Genomic DNA, 14,899 nt, shown 5'->3' on the forward strand with positions numbered 1-14,899 from the left:
CTAACATGAGACAGGTGCTCTTGGACTACTATTGAGACAAAAACGGTCATGAACACTATAGAACTATCTGTTAGGATGCCTGGGTCGTTGACCCAGGGGTTTTGAGTTTATTATATTATTTATAATTTCTAGTCTTTGGGTTTTCATTAGAGTCATGTCTTACGGTTTGTCTCTGTGTAATCCTTAGTTGCTGTCTCCCCTGTCTGCTATATCCCCGTGTCCAGTCGGTGTCTGTGTCTGTCCTGGTCCCACATTTCTGTTCCCTCTGTTGTAGTGCCTGCATGTGAGTCTGTGTCTTTTGTTCAGTCTGTGTTATGTGTTTCCTGTTTTACTTTGAAGGTCTCTGTCTTATCTCAGTGTGTTCAGTTTACGCTTCCTTGTCTCGTCAGTTCTGATTTGCCCCAGCTGTGTTTCCCTCCTGTTGTCCATTCCCTGATTGCTCCCTCTATGTATTTAAGCCCTGTGTTTCAGTTTGTCATTGTCGCGATCTACCGTTTATCTAGCTGTGTGTTCTGTCCATGTAAGTTATTTTTTGGATACTCAGTTTTGTTACTTTTTTGAGTTTAACATTAAAGCTGTTTTGAGTTACTTTCTGTCTCCGGAGTCTGCACTTTGGGTCCTTCGCCCGCCTGCACACAGCCGTTCCCTAACAGAAGATCGCGACCATAACATGGACCCAGCAGACTCCATGTGGTATCGGCAACCCGCAGTTTCTGCCTTCCTCAAGGAGAGCGTGAGGCAGGAGGCTAAGCATGCCCGGGAGCTCAAGTCACCTTTCTATGGTTCACGTTTGGCTTGGGGAGGGCCCCGCAGCCTCCAAACTGCCATGGCTACAGCCGAGCCGGCGCCTATGCCTCGGGCGATCAGATTGAGCACGTGCTCATTCTCTCCAGTCGCTACACCTCCGCCTCCACCCCTGGATTACCAGTCCGACGAGAGGGTTAAGCGGCGGAGGAAGAAGGATTACGTGATGCCGAACGTTAGACTCACTCCACTGCAGTCCTTCGCTCTGTTTTTGGGTCTGCCACGTTCTGAGCTTCACAAACTCTCTGCTTCCTCTTCGCAGCCCAGTCTTTTTGGGGATTCGCAGCCCAGTTCGCCACCTCCCATTTCCCGGAGAAAGCGACGCTCACGCGGTCGCCACTCTGTCTCTGCTGAGCCGCTCCCCATGGTGAGGTATAATGACTGTTTTCATTCTGCTCCCTCTGAGCTGGAAAAAGACAATCATGTGCACACTGTAAATTCTGAGACTGTGAAAACTGTTAAGACTGTTAGACGTGGTGGTGGTAGGAAGCTAAAAAACATTTTAGAGGAGTCTGTGTTTGCTGAGCCTGCTCCTTTGCACCGTTGTGTTCCTGCTCCCAGGGCAGCTCGGGCCCAGCATTCCCCTGCACCTGTTTCAGTGCTTCAGGTGAGGGAGGCTGAGGTCCAGCTGGTCCCTGCTCCGGTGTCCAGGCCGGCTGAGCCTCTGCCTGTCGCTGCACCCATGCCAGCTCCTTGGGTGGGGACAGCAGCTGCCCAGCCATTGACGGTGCCTGTCCCGGCTCCCAGTGTGAGGATGACCGGGAACCAGTTAGCTCCGGCACCCGTACCTTCTCCTCGGGTGGGAGTGGCTGGTGTCCGGCAGGTACCTGCAACTGGTTCTGACCTCACTGGAGGCTCAGGTGAGCCCTTCCAGCAGTTTTCTTTAGGCTCTGTAGGCTCGGACAACCTAGCCCAGCCATCTGCTAATCCACCACCTCGCGCACCATTACTACCATTCTTACAAGAGTCAATACATATTAAACTTCTCTCCATAGCTCAGACTTTAGCTCACCTATCGGCTCAGTTCCCGTCTCAGTCATTTACTCCACCGCCTGTTCCTGCTGGAGGGTCCGAGGGGCCCGTCCAGCCTTCGTCTGCCTCCGCTGGGGGGTCCGAGGGGCCCGTCCAGCCTCCTGTTCCCGCTGGAGGGTCCGAGGAGCCCGTCCAGCTACCTGCCTCCGCTGGAGGGTCCGAGGGGCCCGTCCAGCCTCCTGCTCCCGCTGGAGGGTCCGAGGAGCCCGTCCAGCCTCCTGCTCCCGCTGGAGGGTCCAAGGGGCCCGTCCAGCGACCTGCGTCGCCTGCAGCGCCACCACCTGCGGCTCCCACGCCGTTCCCTGCAGCGCCGCCCTCGCCTGGTCCAGCCTCCGAGTCTTCGCCTTCGCCCTCGCCTGGTCCAGCCTCCGAGTCTTCGCCTTCGCCCTCGCCTGGTCCAGCCTCCGAGTCTTCGCCTTCGCCCTCGCCTGGTCCAGCCTCCGAGTCTTCGCCTTCGCCCTCGCCTGGTCCAGCCTCCGGGTCTTCGCCTTCGCCCTCGCCTGGTCCAGCCTCCGAGTCTTCGCCTTCGCCCTCGCCTGGTCCAGCCTCCGAGTCTTCGCCTTCGCCCTCGCCTGGTCCTGCCTCACTCCGTCTATCTTCGTCTGCGCCTGAGGTCCCCATGCCGTCAGGTCCAGTCCGGCCTGTTCGTCCTGCCCGTCCTGTTCGTCCTGCACGTCCTGTCCGGCCTGTTCGGCCACTTTCCGGGCCGATGACTGGACATCATTGCCGTCGCGGACGGCCCCCTGACCTGCTCCGTCGCCGCCGGTGCCTCCCGCCCGGACGGCCCCCTGACCTGCTCCGTCGCCGCCGGTGCCTCCCGCCCGGACGGCCCCCTGACCTGCTCCGTCGCCGCCGGTGCCTCCCGCCCGGACGGCCTCCTGACCTGCTCCGTCGCCGCCGGTGCCTCCCGCCTGCCCGGCCCCCTGAACTGTCCTCTTGGCTCTTGGGCCGCCTGCCTCCGGGCCGCCCCCCTGAACTGCCCGGGTTTGGACTGTTGTGCCGTCAGCCTCCGGGCCGGCCTCCTGAACCTTTTTGAGACTGGTACCTGGGCCTCTGCGTCTTTCATGGGCTTTTTGTCTGTTTTCTTTTGGACTGTTGCTGGGCCGCAGTGCTGTTGTTTTGTTCTGTTTTGGGCTTTTGCTCCCTGTATTTTTTGTCTCTGGCTCCGTGTGTTTGTTTCATTTCGGTCCCTCCATCCTGTTCCCCCGCCGCCCACCCTGGTTGGGTTGTTTTTTGTTTTGGTGTTTCGGGTTGGGCTGTCTGGGAGCCAGCCCTTTAGGGGGGGATACTGTTAGGATGCCTGGGTCGTTGACCCAGGGGTTTTGAGTTTATTATATTATTTATAATTTCTAGTCTTTGGGTTTTCATTAGAGTCATGTCTTACGGTTTGTCTCTGTGTAATCCTTAGTTGCTGTCTCCCCTGTCTGCTATATCCCCGTGTCCAGTCGGTGTCTGTGTCTGTCCTGGTCCCACATTTCTGTTCCCTCTGTTGTAGTGCCTGCATGTGAGTCTGTGTCTTTTGTTCAGTCTGTGTTATGTGTTTCCTGTTTTACTTTGAAGGTCTCTGTCTTATCTCAGTGTGTTCAGTTTACGCTTCCTTGTCTCGTCAGTTCTGATTTGCCCCAGCTGTGTTTCCCTCCTGTTGTCCATTCCCTGATTGCTCCCTCTATGTATTTAAGCCCTGTGTTTCAGTTTGTCATTGTCGCGATCTACCGTTTATCTAGCTGTGTGTTCTGTCCATGTAAGTTATTTTTTGGATACTCAGTTTTGTTACTTTTTTGAGTTTAACATTAAAGCTGTTTTGAGTTACTTTCTGTCTCCGGAGTCTGCACTTTGGGTCCTTCGCCTGCCTGCACACAGCCGTTCCCTAACAGAAGATCGCGACCATAACATGGACCCAGCAGACTCCGTGTGGTATCGGCAACCCGCAGTTTCTGCCTTCCTCAAGGAGAGCGTGAGGCAGGAGGCTAAGCATGCCCGGGAGCTCAAGTCACCTTTCTATGGTTCACGTTTGGCTTGGGGAGGGCCCCGCAGCCTCCAAACTGCCATGGCTACAGCCGAGCCGGCGCCTATGCCTCGGGCGATCAGATTGAGCACGTGCTCATTCTCTCCAGTCGCTACACCTCCGCCTCCACCCCTGGATTACCAGTCCGACGAGAGGGTTAAGCGGCGGAGGAAGAAGGATTACGTGATGCCGGACGTTAGACTCACTCCACTGCAGTCCTTCGCTCTGTTTTTGGGTCTGCCACGTTCTGAGCTTCACAAACTCTCTGCTTCCTCTTCGCAGCCCAGTCTTTTTGGGGATTCGCAGCCCAGTTCGCCACCTCCCATTTCCCGGAGAAAGCGACGCTCACGCGGTCGCCACTCTGTCTCTGCTGAGCCGCTCCCCATGGTGAGGTATAATGACTGTTTTCATTCTGCTCCCTCTGAGCTGGAAAAAGACAATCATGTGCACACTGTAAATTCTGAGACTGTGAAAACTGTTAAGACTGTTAGACGTGGTGGTGGTAGGAAGCTAAAAAACATTTTAGAGGAGTCTGTGTTTGCTGAGCCTGCTCCTTTGCACCGTTGTGTTCCTGCTCCCAGGGCAGCTCGGGCCCAGCATTCCCCTGCACCTGTTTCAGTGCTTCAGGTGAGGGAGGCTGAGGTCCAGCTGGTCCCTGCTCCGGTGTCCAGGCCGGCTGAGCCTCTGCCTGTCGCTGCACCCATGCCAGCTCCTTGGGTGGGGACAGCAGCTGCCCAGCCATTGACGGTGCCTGTCCCGGCTCCCAGTGTGAGGATGACCGGGAACCAGTTAGCTCCGGCACCCGTACCTTCTCCTCGGGTGGGAGTGGCTGGTGTCCGGCAGGTACCTGCAACTGGTTCTGACCTCACTGGAGGCTCAGGTGAGCCCTTCCAGCAGTTTTCTTTAGGCTCTGTAGGCTCGGACAACCTAGCCCAGCCATCTGCTAATCCACCACCTCGCGCACCATTACTACCATTCTTACAAGAGTCAATACATATTAAACTTCTCTCCATAGCTCAGACTTTAGCTCACCTATCGGCTCAGTTCCCGTCTCAGTCATTTACTCCACCGCCTGTTCCTGCTGGAGGGTCCGAGGGGCCCGTCCAGCCTTCGTCTGCCTCCGCTGGGGGGTCCGAGGGGCCCGTCCAGCCTCCTGTTCCCGCTGGAGGGTCCGAGGAGCCCGTCCAGCTACCTGCCTCCGCTGGAGGGTCCGAGGGGCCCGTCCAGCCTCCTGCTCCCGCTGGAGGGTCCGAGGAGCCCGTCCAGCCTCCTGCTCCCGCTGGAGGGTCCAAGGGGCCCGTCCAGCGACCTGCGTCGCCTGCAGCGCCACCACCTGCGGCTCCCACGCCGTTCCCTGCAGCGCCGCCCTCGCCTGGTCCAGCCTCCGAGTCTTCGCCTTCGCCCTCGCCTGGTCCAGCCTCCGAGTCTTCGCCTTCGCCCTCGCCTGGTCCAGCCTCCGAGTCTTCGCCTTCGCCCTCGCCTGGTCCAGCCTCCGAGTCTTCGCCTTCGCCCTCGCCTGGTCCAGCCTCCGGGTCTTCGCCTTCGCCCTCGCCTGGTCCAGCCTCCGAGTCTTCGCCTTCGCCCTCGCCTGGTCCAGCCTCCGAGTCTTCGCCTTCGCCCTCGCCTGGTCCTGCCTCACTCCGTCTATCTTCGTCTGCGCCTGAGGTCCCCATGCCGTCAGGTCCAGTCCGGCCTGTTCGTCCTGCCCGTCCTGTTCGTCCTGCACGTCCTGTCCGGCCTGTTCGGCCACTTTCCGGGCCGATGACTGGACATCATTGCCGTCGCGGACGGCCCCCTGACCTGCTCCGTCGCCGCCGGTGCCTCCCGCCCGGACGGCCCCCTGACCTGCTCCGTCGCCGCCGGTGCCTCCCGCCCGGACGGCCCCCTGACCTGCTCCGTCGCCGCCGGTGCCTCCCGCCCGGACGGCCTCCTGACCTGCTCCGTCGCCGCCGGTGCCTCCCGCCTGCCCGGCCCCCTGAACTGTCCTCTTGGCTCTTGGGCCGCCTGCCTCCGGGCCGCCCCCCTGAACTGCCCGGGTTTGGACTGTTGTGCCGTCAGCCTCCGGGCCGGCCTCCTGAACCTTTTTGAGACTGGTACCTGGGCCTCTGCGCCTTTCATGGGCTTTTTGTCTGTTTTCTTTTGGACTGTTGCTGGGCCGCAGTGCTGTTGTTTTGTTCTGTTTTGGGCTTTTGCTCCCTGTATTTTTTGTCTCTGGCTCCGTGTGTTTGTTTCATTTCGGTCCCTCCATCCTGTTCCCCCGCCGCCCACCCTGGTTGGGTTGTTTTTTGTTTTGGTGTTTCGGGTTGGGCTGTCTGGGAGCCAGCCCTTTAGGGGGGGATACTGTTAGGATGCCTGGGTCGTTGACCCAGGGGTTTTGAGTTTATTATATTATTTATAATTTCTAGTCTTTGGGTTTTCATTAGAGTCATGTCTTACGGTTTGTCTCTGTGTAATCCTTAGTTGCTGTCTCCCCTGTCTGCTATATCCCCGTGTCCAGTCGGTGTCTGTGTCTGTCCTGGTCCCACATTTCTGTTCCCTCTGTTGTAGTGCCTGCATGTGAGTCTGTGTCTTTTGTTCAGTCTGTGTTATGTGTTTCCTGTTTTACTTTGAAGGTCTCTGTCTTATCTCAGTGTGTTCAGTTTACGCTTCCTTGTCTCGTCAGTTCTGATTTGCCCCAGCTGTGTTTCCCTCCTGTTGTCCATTCCCTGATTGCTCCCTCTATGTATTTAAGCCCTGTGTTTCAGTTTGTCATTGTCGCGATCTACCGTTTATCTAGCTGTGTGTTCTGTCCATGTAAGTTATTTTTTGGATACTCAGTTTTGTTACTTTTTTGAGTTTAACATTAAAGCTGTTTTGAGTTACTTTCTGTCTCCGGAGTCTGCACTTTGGGTCCTTCGCCTGCCTGCACACAGCCGTTCCCTAACACTATCAGCCGTGATCGGCAGCATTATCAATAAAAACACACATTTCCTAGGCGTGTTAGCCTATGATCAGCTAACCACTGAACGGCTTCAAAGACTCCCTGCTATGGGTATTGTAAACACCCACCCTTCTACGATGCCCGGGGAACATTGGCTTGCTGTTTATATTTCGAGAGACAGACGCGGTTATTTTTTTGATAGTTTTGGTCACTCGTTAGACAGTTTTCCCCCAGCAATAAAGATGTTTCTTCTAAAAAACTGTTCCACTGTTTTATATTCAGGAAAACAAGTGCAGAACGACTTCTCCATCACATGCGGTGAACATTGTGTATTTTTTTTATATCATGTGCAAAATGGTGTATCTTATGAGCGTCTGCTTAACATGTATGGGTCTGATTTAATTTGTAATGATGCTATGGTGTGTCGATTTGTCAACAACATACAACCTGTTGCTGTATGCAGTGATTACGTGTGTGTGCAATGCGGATACTGACATGTACTAATGAGAATAATAAAAACAACGTGAGAGCATGATAATCGAGTCAATGGTATTTATTATCAAATCTCGTATATAAATATATAGATTTACAACATACATTGTTTAAACATAAATAAAAGAAATCAAACATTAACCAGTAATAAAAAAAGAAAAACATATATTTATCAGTAATAAAGACATAATATATTTAACAGTAATAAAATAAAACAAAACAAAACAATTTAGCAGCAATAAGTGAAAAAAACCATTACAGTAGAAAAACACCAAACAGCAAATATTTTTAGCAGAAAAACAATTTCAGGTGCAATAAGAAAAAACCTGAATTCAAAAATCCAACCACTCTACAGGACCCCCCTTTAATTTGTTTTTTTTATTCTTTATTTTTTTTAGTGTACTATGTCGCAGCGGTCCACCAGGGGTGATCTTTTTTGGTGTGTGTTTTAAAAAACCAGGGTCTTCAGACAGTGTGTGATCGGTTTTATACATGGCGACGGTCTTACGTATGCCTGTGTTAGATATGGCTGATAACGGTACGTTTAAATCTGAGACAGCTTTTAAAAACTCTGTCCAGCCGATAGGTCTCAAACCCTCAGAGGGTGTGTGTGTGGTTGTGACGCCTTTAATTAGATCATAAATGTGTGAACCAGGGATGGTGTGTTTATCAACAACAATTTCGCCTTTGTCGTTGTAAGAGATCAAGTGTGGCGAACGGCTCACCGCTGATAGAATAAGTTCTGCATTCCTCCTACTCCTTTTAGGTATGTGTGTTAAAACATTCTCCGCAACAAGATCCCTCACCCCTGCATCACCATGAACAGGCGATGTGTCCGCCGACTGGGGTTGCACATCCCTGTTAAATTGTTCAGGTAATGATAAAGACAATACATTCTTTTCACGGGCACCTTGTCTCACAAGGGTAAGGTATCTTTGGAGAATATCGCTGTATTTTTTAGCCTTCTCATACACATCTATGTCAGAATCTTGTAACACTTGTAACATCTCCTTGTCCAACTCGTTCTGAGACTGTTGTCTGATGCTGCCTGTTTGCTGCTGCTGCTGCTGCTGCTGTTGCTTTATTAAGTCCAACTGGTGTTGGGGTACCAAAAACATCTTTTGCACATGTTCCATTTTCACCTGTTTGCTATCAGACTGGTTATGAAAGGGATTGCAGCCCCTAATAGCGGTAGTAAAAACCCTCCAGATTGGTTGATTGTCTTTCTCTTTTTCAAAGTTTTTATTTTTTTGTCTGCAATCAGTCTGATTATTGATTTTTTCTTTTTCAGCTGTCTGTACTGCTGATTGGTCAGTGGAATGTTACCATGCAATACATTAAAGGCTATCTCACACAGCGCATTGATAAAATCTAAGTTTGAATTACTAATAATAACTCTGCGTAGAGTAGGAGGAGCCCTGTATATCATCTCCAACAGAGACAGATTCCTCCGCATGCGTGATGACATCCTTTCACCTCTTTGCTGATTTTTGTTTTGGAATGTAAACAACCGGACGCTCTGATAGTAAATTTGTTCTGAGTCTTAAATAGTCCGGGGTCTTAGCTTTATAGTCTATTAAAAGATACCCGTATGTTGTGGATGTGGCATCATTAAACGCTTCTATAAAATATTTAGTATTACCCGGAAACATTTGCCTACCTAAAAGCATAACCTGATATTTATCTCTCGGATTTTTAAACAATATTAGGTAGTTAGTGTTCAAGGAAATGGTTCTACTGGATTTTCCTTGAATAAACAAATTTTGAACCAGATATATACAACTCAAATTCCTATGATGCACATACTTTGTGAACACATTTTGTACTTCTAAATTGTTAGCTGCATCGTTCATTACATCGTCTATAATTAACAAATTGTTCTTTTCTGCAGGAAGAAGGGTGTCATCAGCAAGAGATTCGGGTATACCGTTAACAAAGTTTATGTCTCTTATCTTAAGAAGCTGGTCATATAATGGCTGCCAGCATGAGTATATATATACAATATTGTCAATGCTGCATGATATAATCCTGGAAGAATTTTCAATTATGCTTTTAACAAAAAAAGTCTTGCCGCAGTTACTGGGACCGCTGACCACCATACTGAACGGGTGCTGCAACCGGGCGTCAAACCCCTGTTCTAATTTAAAATCCATAAGGTACGGTTGTATAGTCTGGGAGCACACGGCGCTTATTGTAAACAACTTTAACTTTTTTCACAATGGTTTTATTCTTCAAATGAAGCTTCTTTTTATCGCGTCTGATGCTATCAGACACGGCAACTAGGTGTGCGTCTGATGTCTGATTGGTTACAAACTTGTGGACTAAACCTTTCAAGGAGTCGTGGGTGACAACTTTTGAGTTTAGTGCGTTCAGTGTCACGCCTTTACATTTGACCTGGGTCTTGCCCAGCGATGTGTGATACGCGTAGCATTTTGGCCCACCGGAAACAAATTCCGCTATGTAATCCTCCACACCACCCTCTCCACAGTCTAATTCACTTGTGAGATCCCCCAGAAACGGACCTAGAGGAGGCATCCACTCGCCAGGGCGTGCCGTGAAAATGACACTGTCCGTGTCACAATATAGCACGCGCTGCTGCAAGTTGTCTAGCAAATCATACAGCATGAGTCTGGCGTGTGCAGTGGTCATGGCCCCGACAAAGACATTAACGTCCTTCACACGGGAAGCTCTACCATCAGCATGCCGCCACTGCACCATTGCGACGTCGTCAGAGATGAAACAAAACTGACGCACGTCGTACTGGTCGCTAAACATTAGCTGGCTAAATCTGGAAGGGTCTGTAATGAGCTCAGATGATGCCATATTTGACCTCATGCTGAAACGACCCCATAACGAGTTTAGCAACAGCTTGTTACAGTTACGAACAGCTTTATTTACACAAATCTTGGATGGGTCTAGCATTATTCCCTCCTTCTCATAATACTCGTCTATGTACTTCTTCTGTTCGTCAGGTGTCTTGACGTGTTCAGGATACCCCGAGGCCTCCTGTTTGAGTTTTAGGAAGGCTTTCACATAGTCTTTAAACAATGTGTCGGTCTTATTGGGGAAATGCCACACCTCATCAATAGCAAGAACCCTGTATCCCTTCTCAACAGCTTTTTCAAGCTCAAATGAGACCCACGTGCCTTTCAACACCCGCTCACTGTCCCTGTGCCCACATGCAGTATGCTGGTTTTGGTCTTCAGCACACATGCTGCAGAGTGGAAACATCAGTTTTCCGTGGCACCTGTAGGGAAGGACGGGGTGAAAAAGACCCTTAGGGGGGAGCACTGTGCATTTAACAAAGCCAAAATAATTTTCTAGCTTGTCAAAGTTGGTGTAAATGACTTGAGGGTGTCCTACAGGATAGTCTTTTTTAGACTGCACTGTGGGATAGAGACTGGTGAAGTCGTAGTAAAATATTTTTTCATCACAACCAGTCTTGTGGTACAGCTTTATAGCATTTGTGCGACCTCCAAAAAGGGCGTCTCGGGGATTCATGCGTTCTGGCTTTCTGTATGTGTGCATGAAAGCCACAACTGTAGGGTCTGTCTGCTTCAAGGCAGTCCATTCACATTCCCACATCACTATTACGCTCACACTGTGTTGTGATCTCAGTGCATCAACTTTGTCACAAAACATGCGATGCAGCAGTCCATAGGATGCTTTGCTGACAGGATTAACTTCACTCTCGGGGTGACATTTAACACAGCCGTGGTGAAAACATCCTGCAAATTCATAAGCTGTATTACTTGTGGGGTCAAAACCGTCCACAAAATACGGTCCAACCCTCTGTTCGCCTCCTCTGTTCGCATGTTTTACCACTTTGTTGGTGGTGTGGGACACGTACTGAAGCCATTCGATAGAGACGTTAGAAAACGTCTTATTCTGCTCAACGTATGCCCCGTCATACGTGAGAGCGAGCGTGTCTCTAGGCAGAAACAGCGTTTTATACACACCCATACTAAATGCAGCCAAGGTGGTATACATGAATGGATCAACTTGTGTACAACCCAGTAACGTGTCACGATAAATGCTGCATGCTTTACGCAGGACATCAACATCGTTAACACAGTAACGCCTGAGTTCAGCCTGAAAATCAAAGGGATTCTGTGAGGCAACCTGGTACCATTCCATGAATCGCACCTTATCGCTTTCAGACATGTACTCATAGCCGTAGAAGGAGGGGTCTGGGTACGGGCCCACATAATGCTCATTATCCCTCGTATTAAACCTGTGTGGGAAATGGCCCTTCTGCAGGTCTTGAAAACCTAAAGCAGAGGGTATTTTGGCAAGGCCCATGGGCAAAAAGCTGAACGAATCAATCCATCGCTGGTCATAGTCCCTGTCATACATCAAAATCACACGACTGCCGCTCATTATGACACTAGGTGTTATGCACTGTCTGACAAAGTACTCGTGGAGTATGTAGTTGTCAAAGCCAGATGCATTATGTGCTATGAACGTGTACCCACGAAACCTTGGGCGTCTGTAATGTTGCACAAACGCCTCCACACACTTTAATGTGTTAAATGTGAACTTATTGCCCTTCAGATCAGACGCACACACAAAGTTAGCCTCGTGTTTACCGTTGTGGTACCTAGTCTCGAAATCATATAAAATGTATTTATCGCTAGGCTTCTGTTTTTCAACAGGCTGTATGAAACACTGATGGTCGGAGTCTCCGGGTAATTTAGGCTCGCGGCAGTGCTCGCATCTAGGCTGGGCACATCTGTGTGGCGATTTCTTGGATTCTCTATATGTGGTGCCACAGTGCATGCAATGTTTCATATTATCACAGGGGATCATGTTGTGTTTTAATTCAGGTAATTTGTGTTGCTGGTAACAGTGTTGTGATTTGCAGATGCGGTTACAGTCGCTGCATTTCACTGTGGGACCCCTGTGGTGTTGACAGAGTGTATAACATGTGTTACATCTATGTTTACAGCTATGGTGTAATGCTGTATTATATGTACCGTAACAGAAATTACACACATAGGATGCACCAAGAAAAGCGGTCGGGTTTAAAATCATGTGGTAATGTTGATTATGGAGATACATCATCAACGTGTTTGTGTTTGGCTCTTCATGTGTGAAAAAACATTCCAGGCGTTTACGCCCTTCTGTGTGGTAATAGATTACAATCTTAATGTTGAAGTGCTTCTCAAATTTACTGACATCGGTGAATGATACTTGCTGTGTGTCGCATAGACCTACTTCAGCATGCATCCGTTTAGCTGTAGCGAGTTTTTCTAGCTCAGAGGCTGATGAGTTTAATGAATGTGCTATACATAGGGAGAAGCACAAATTGTTGTGTGTGTTGTTTGGTGTGTATAAATGTCTGCCTTTCTTTGAGAGAATCTCATCATAAGGGATTTGTGCCAGTCTTAAGCGAGCCCCACCACTACTGTTCTGAGCTACCGTGACAATAAACTCTAATTCATCATCACCGATAGATTCATCATTACTCTGCATAACTTGTGCAATTCGATCGAGAAACAGCTCCGGATCATACCGATCATCAGCGTTTAAAACAGCCTGAACATCTGAAGCCAGCGAGGGGCCACGCAGGACCACGTTTAGAACACTGCCCTGTTGAGATCCAGCCACAGCTCGGTCTACCACATTGGCTAAGCACTCGCGCACTCGCGCAGGTACTTGTTCTGGATGATCAAGACTTATACCCCTAAAATCAAGGCGCTCACGCAATTCGCGAGCATTAAAATTAGGTATCTCTCTAATGTGTGGCTGGGAGCGCCTGCCAGATCCAGATTGCACAACGGGCTCAATCACGATAGTATCACTTTGTGAGAAATTTACAATGACTGAGGGGGTGTGTGGTGTTGCAGCGGTGCCCGGACACGCATGTGTGTCTGTAGTACTAGTAGAAGCGGTAACAGACTCAATAACACCAGCAGCAGCAGCAATACGGTTAGCATCAGTAACAACAGTGGTCCGAGCAACACCTGATGTACTACCACTATTATTAACAACAACAATAGCCCCATCAGCAATAGCAGGCGTAGGAACAGTCTGACAAGGATGTGTATCAGATGAGGCTGATGCAGGCACACTATTAAGTCTAGCTATAATATCGTCTAATTTGTTATTTGTTTCTTCAGCCCACTGCATAAAAGTCTCTAAGTCAAAACATCTAACAGGAGTGGAGGTTCCGTTATTATGCTTAAATAATTTATTTGGAGGGTCCATGGTCTGGATTTTAAAAGTCAGGGACTTGAAATTTTGCTGCAGATGATGTCTAATGTACTACACACTTTTTTTATGAATTTGGTAAACTGTTGCCTTTGTACCTGTGCTTCTTGGTGGTATTGATTGAGTCTAGCTTCAATCAAACATAATTTATCAACTAATGAAGCTATATGACTCTGTTCAGCAGGTTGAGCGTCTGAAACCTTCATGTAAGCATCATACGCCGCTGATATTTGAGAGTCTGTTATACCGTCGTCTTCAAAATCTACGTGTGAATCAATGCTATTTCTGACACATTCTGGTGTGGTGGGTATATGAACAAGGTCGAAATCTGATATACTGTACTCAAAAACATCAGAGAAATCACGAGGCAAGCACTCACTCGGGGGTGTTGCAGGACCGCTGATGAAGATCTCTTCTGACTCTCCACTGTTGCACAAAGCTCCAGGTTTTTGTTGTTCTGGGAGGTCGATACTGCTTAAACATTCCAAAAACGTCTGGAGTACGGTGTCCTGATCATTATGAGGTGGGGTACTGTGCTGCAGTCTGTGAAGATAGATATGTGTTAAAACATTTATACAGGTACCCATTTCAAACAGAATAAGCGTGTCTCCCTCTCTATCTCTTTTTATCTAATTTATATATACCTATGCTTACCTTGTAGTGTGCGTTATTCCCGACGGCCCTGGTTCTCCACACATAAGGTTCTCTGGCTTGGCTCTGTATGTGTAAAACGGTCGGTTTTAGAACATTTGGAATTGTTTAAACCCATTTGCTGTTTTTTTTAAAATACACAATTATACATCCCGTTGTATACATACCTTTTGTAAGGATGGGCTCTGTGGTCACGGTGTCTGAATGTTTTCCTGCTCAGTTTGTTAACCCTGGAACAAATCAAAGAAAAACTCTGTTATTATATAATTTAAAACAATCGCAAGCTTACAAATCGCGTAATTCTGTACACACCTTGTGCCTGTTAGAGAAGTTGTTCCATCTGTAAAAGCACCCGTTTCTAAAGAAAAGGGTGCTGTGCCGTTCTCCCGAACTCCTAAAAATTAAGCTTTTGTTTTAGGAAAAAGATAGTTTGAATATCCTATAATATGTTAACATAACACTTTTAAAAATACAATAATAGGTTTTGTTTTACTTACCGTTTAAGATGTCCATGTTATAAAGAACGATGTTAGCCCCGCTAGGCTCTCAATTAAATAACATCTCCAGGAACAATGCCAGTACACAGCTGTTTCACACCTTAAGGTTTACACTCCCTTGCTACTTCCCAGAGTCCTCCAATAGATGAATGTGGGGTCCTCTGACGTTCCTGTTTCCCGCCAACATCCTTAATACACCCCCTACCATTTGTCTAGGTGGCTTTGTCTTAGTTCAACATTCCGAAATCCCGATTTTAAAATAAAATGATCGCATCAACCCTGGAA

General features: G+C 48.9%; 3 protein-coding genes across 3 annotated transcripts; 2 read left to right on the forward strand and 1 right to left on the reverse strand.

Annotated features, from left to right (window-relative positions):
* The first annotated feature begins 670 nt into the window (after positions 1 to 670).
* On the forward strand, positions 671 to 2,878 carry LOC146514748 (uncharacterized). The gene is made up of 3 exons (XM_085168893.1): positions 671 to 1,474; positions 1,574 to 2,584; positions 2,723 to 2,878. Exons 1-3 carry the CDS (start codon positions 671 to 673, stop codon positions 2,870 to 2,872), a joined length of 1,965 nt encoding a protein of 654 aa, XP_085025019.1. The 3' UTR covers positions 2,873 to 2,878.
* Positions 2,879 to 2,901: 23 nt separating this feature from the next.
* LOC146514749 (uncharacterized) lies at positions 2,902 to 6,764 on the forward strand. Its single transcript, XM_085168892.1, has 3 exons — positions 2,902 to 4,531; positions 4,631 to 5,641; positions 5,780 to 6,764. Exons 1-3 carry the CDS (start codon positions 3,728 to 3,730, stop codon positions 5,927 to 5,929), a joined length of 1,965 nt encoding a protein of 654 aa, XP_085025018.1. The 5' UTR covers positions 2,902 to 3,727; the 3' UTR covers positions 5,930 to 6,764.
* A 599-nt stretch (positions 6,765 to 7,363) lies between these two features.
* Positions 7,364 to 14,644, reverse strand: LOC146514750 (uncharacterized). The gene is made up of 4 exons (XM_085168996.1): positions 14,430 to 14,644; positions 14,285 to 14,347; positions 14,121 to 14,183; positions 7,364 to 14,009 (listed from the first exon to the last, which is right to left on the reverse strand). Exon 4 carries the CDS (start codon positions 13,461 to 13,463, stop codon positions 9,396 to 9,398), a length of 4,068 nt encoding a protein of 1,355 aa, XP_085025122.1. The 5' UTR covers positions 13,464 to 14,009; positions 14,121 to 14,183; positions 14,285 to 14,347; positions 14,430 to 14,644; the 3' UTR covers positions 7,364 to 9,395.
* Between the last annotated feature and the right edge of the window lie 255 nt (positions 14,645 to 14,899).

The sequence above is a fragment of the Neolamprologus multifasciatus genome, chromosome 7, assembly GCF_963576455.1.
Source record: "Neolamprologus multifasciatus chromosome 7, fNeoMul1.2, whole genome shotgun sequence".
Lineage (NCBI taxonomy): Eukaryota > Metazoa > Chordata > Actinopteri > Cichliformes > Cichlidae > Neolamprologus > Neolamprologus multifasciatus.

Coding starts and splice junctions, on each gene's coding strand:
- LOC146514748 (XM_085168893.1), top strand. CDS start 671: ATGGACCCAGCAGACTCCATGTGGTATCGGCAACCCGCAGTTTCTGCC. Junction 1,475..1,573: donor GGCCGGCTGAGCCTCTGCCT/GTCGCTGCACCC, acceptor ACCGGGAACCAG/TTAGCTCCGGCACCCGTACC. Junction 2,585..2,722: donor GTCGCGGACGGCCCCCTGAC/CTGCTCCGTCGC, acceptor CCTCCTGACCTG/CTCCGTCGCCGCCGGTGCCT.
- LOC146514749 (XM_085168892.1), top strand. CDS start 3,728: ATGGACCCAGCAGACTCCGTGTGGTATCGGCAACCCGCAGTTTCTGCC. Junction 4,532..4,630: donor GGCCGGCTGAGCCTCTGCCT/GTCGCTGCACCC, acceptor ACCGGGAACCAG/TTAGCTCCGGCACCCGTACC. Junction 5,642..5,779: donor GTCGCGGACGGCCCCCTGAC/CTGCTCCGTCGC, acceptor CCTCCTGACCTG/CTCCGTCGCCGCCGGTGCCT.
- LOC146514750 (XM_085168996.1), bottom strand. CDS start 13,463: ATGGACCCTCCAAATAAATTATTTAAGCATAATAACGGAACCTCCACT.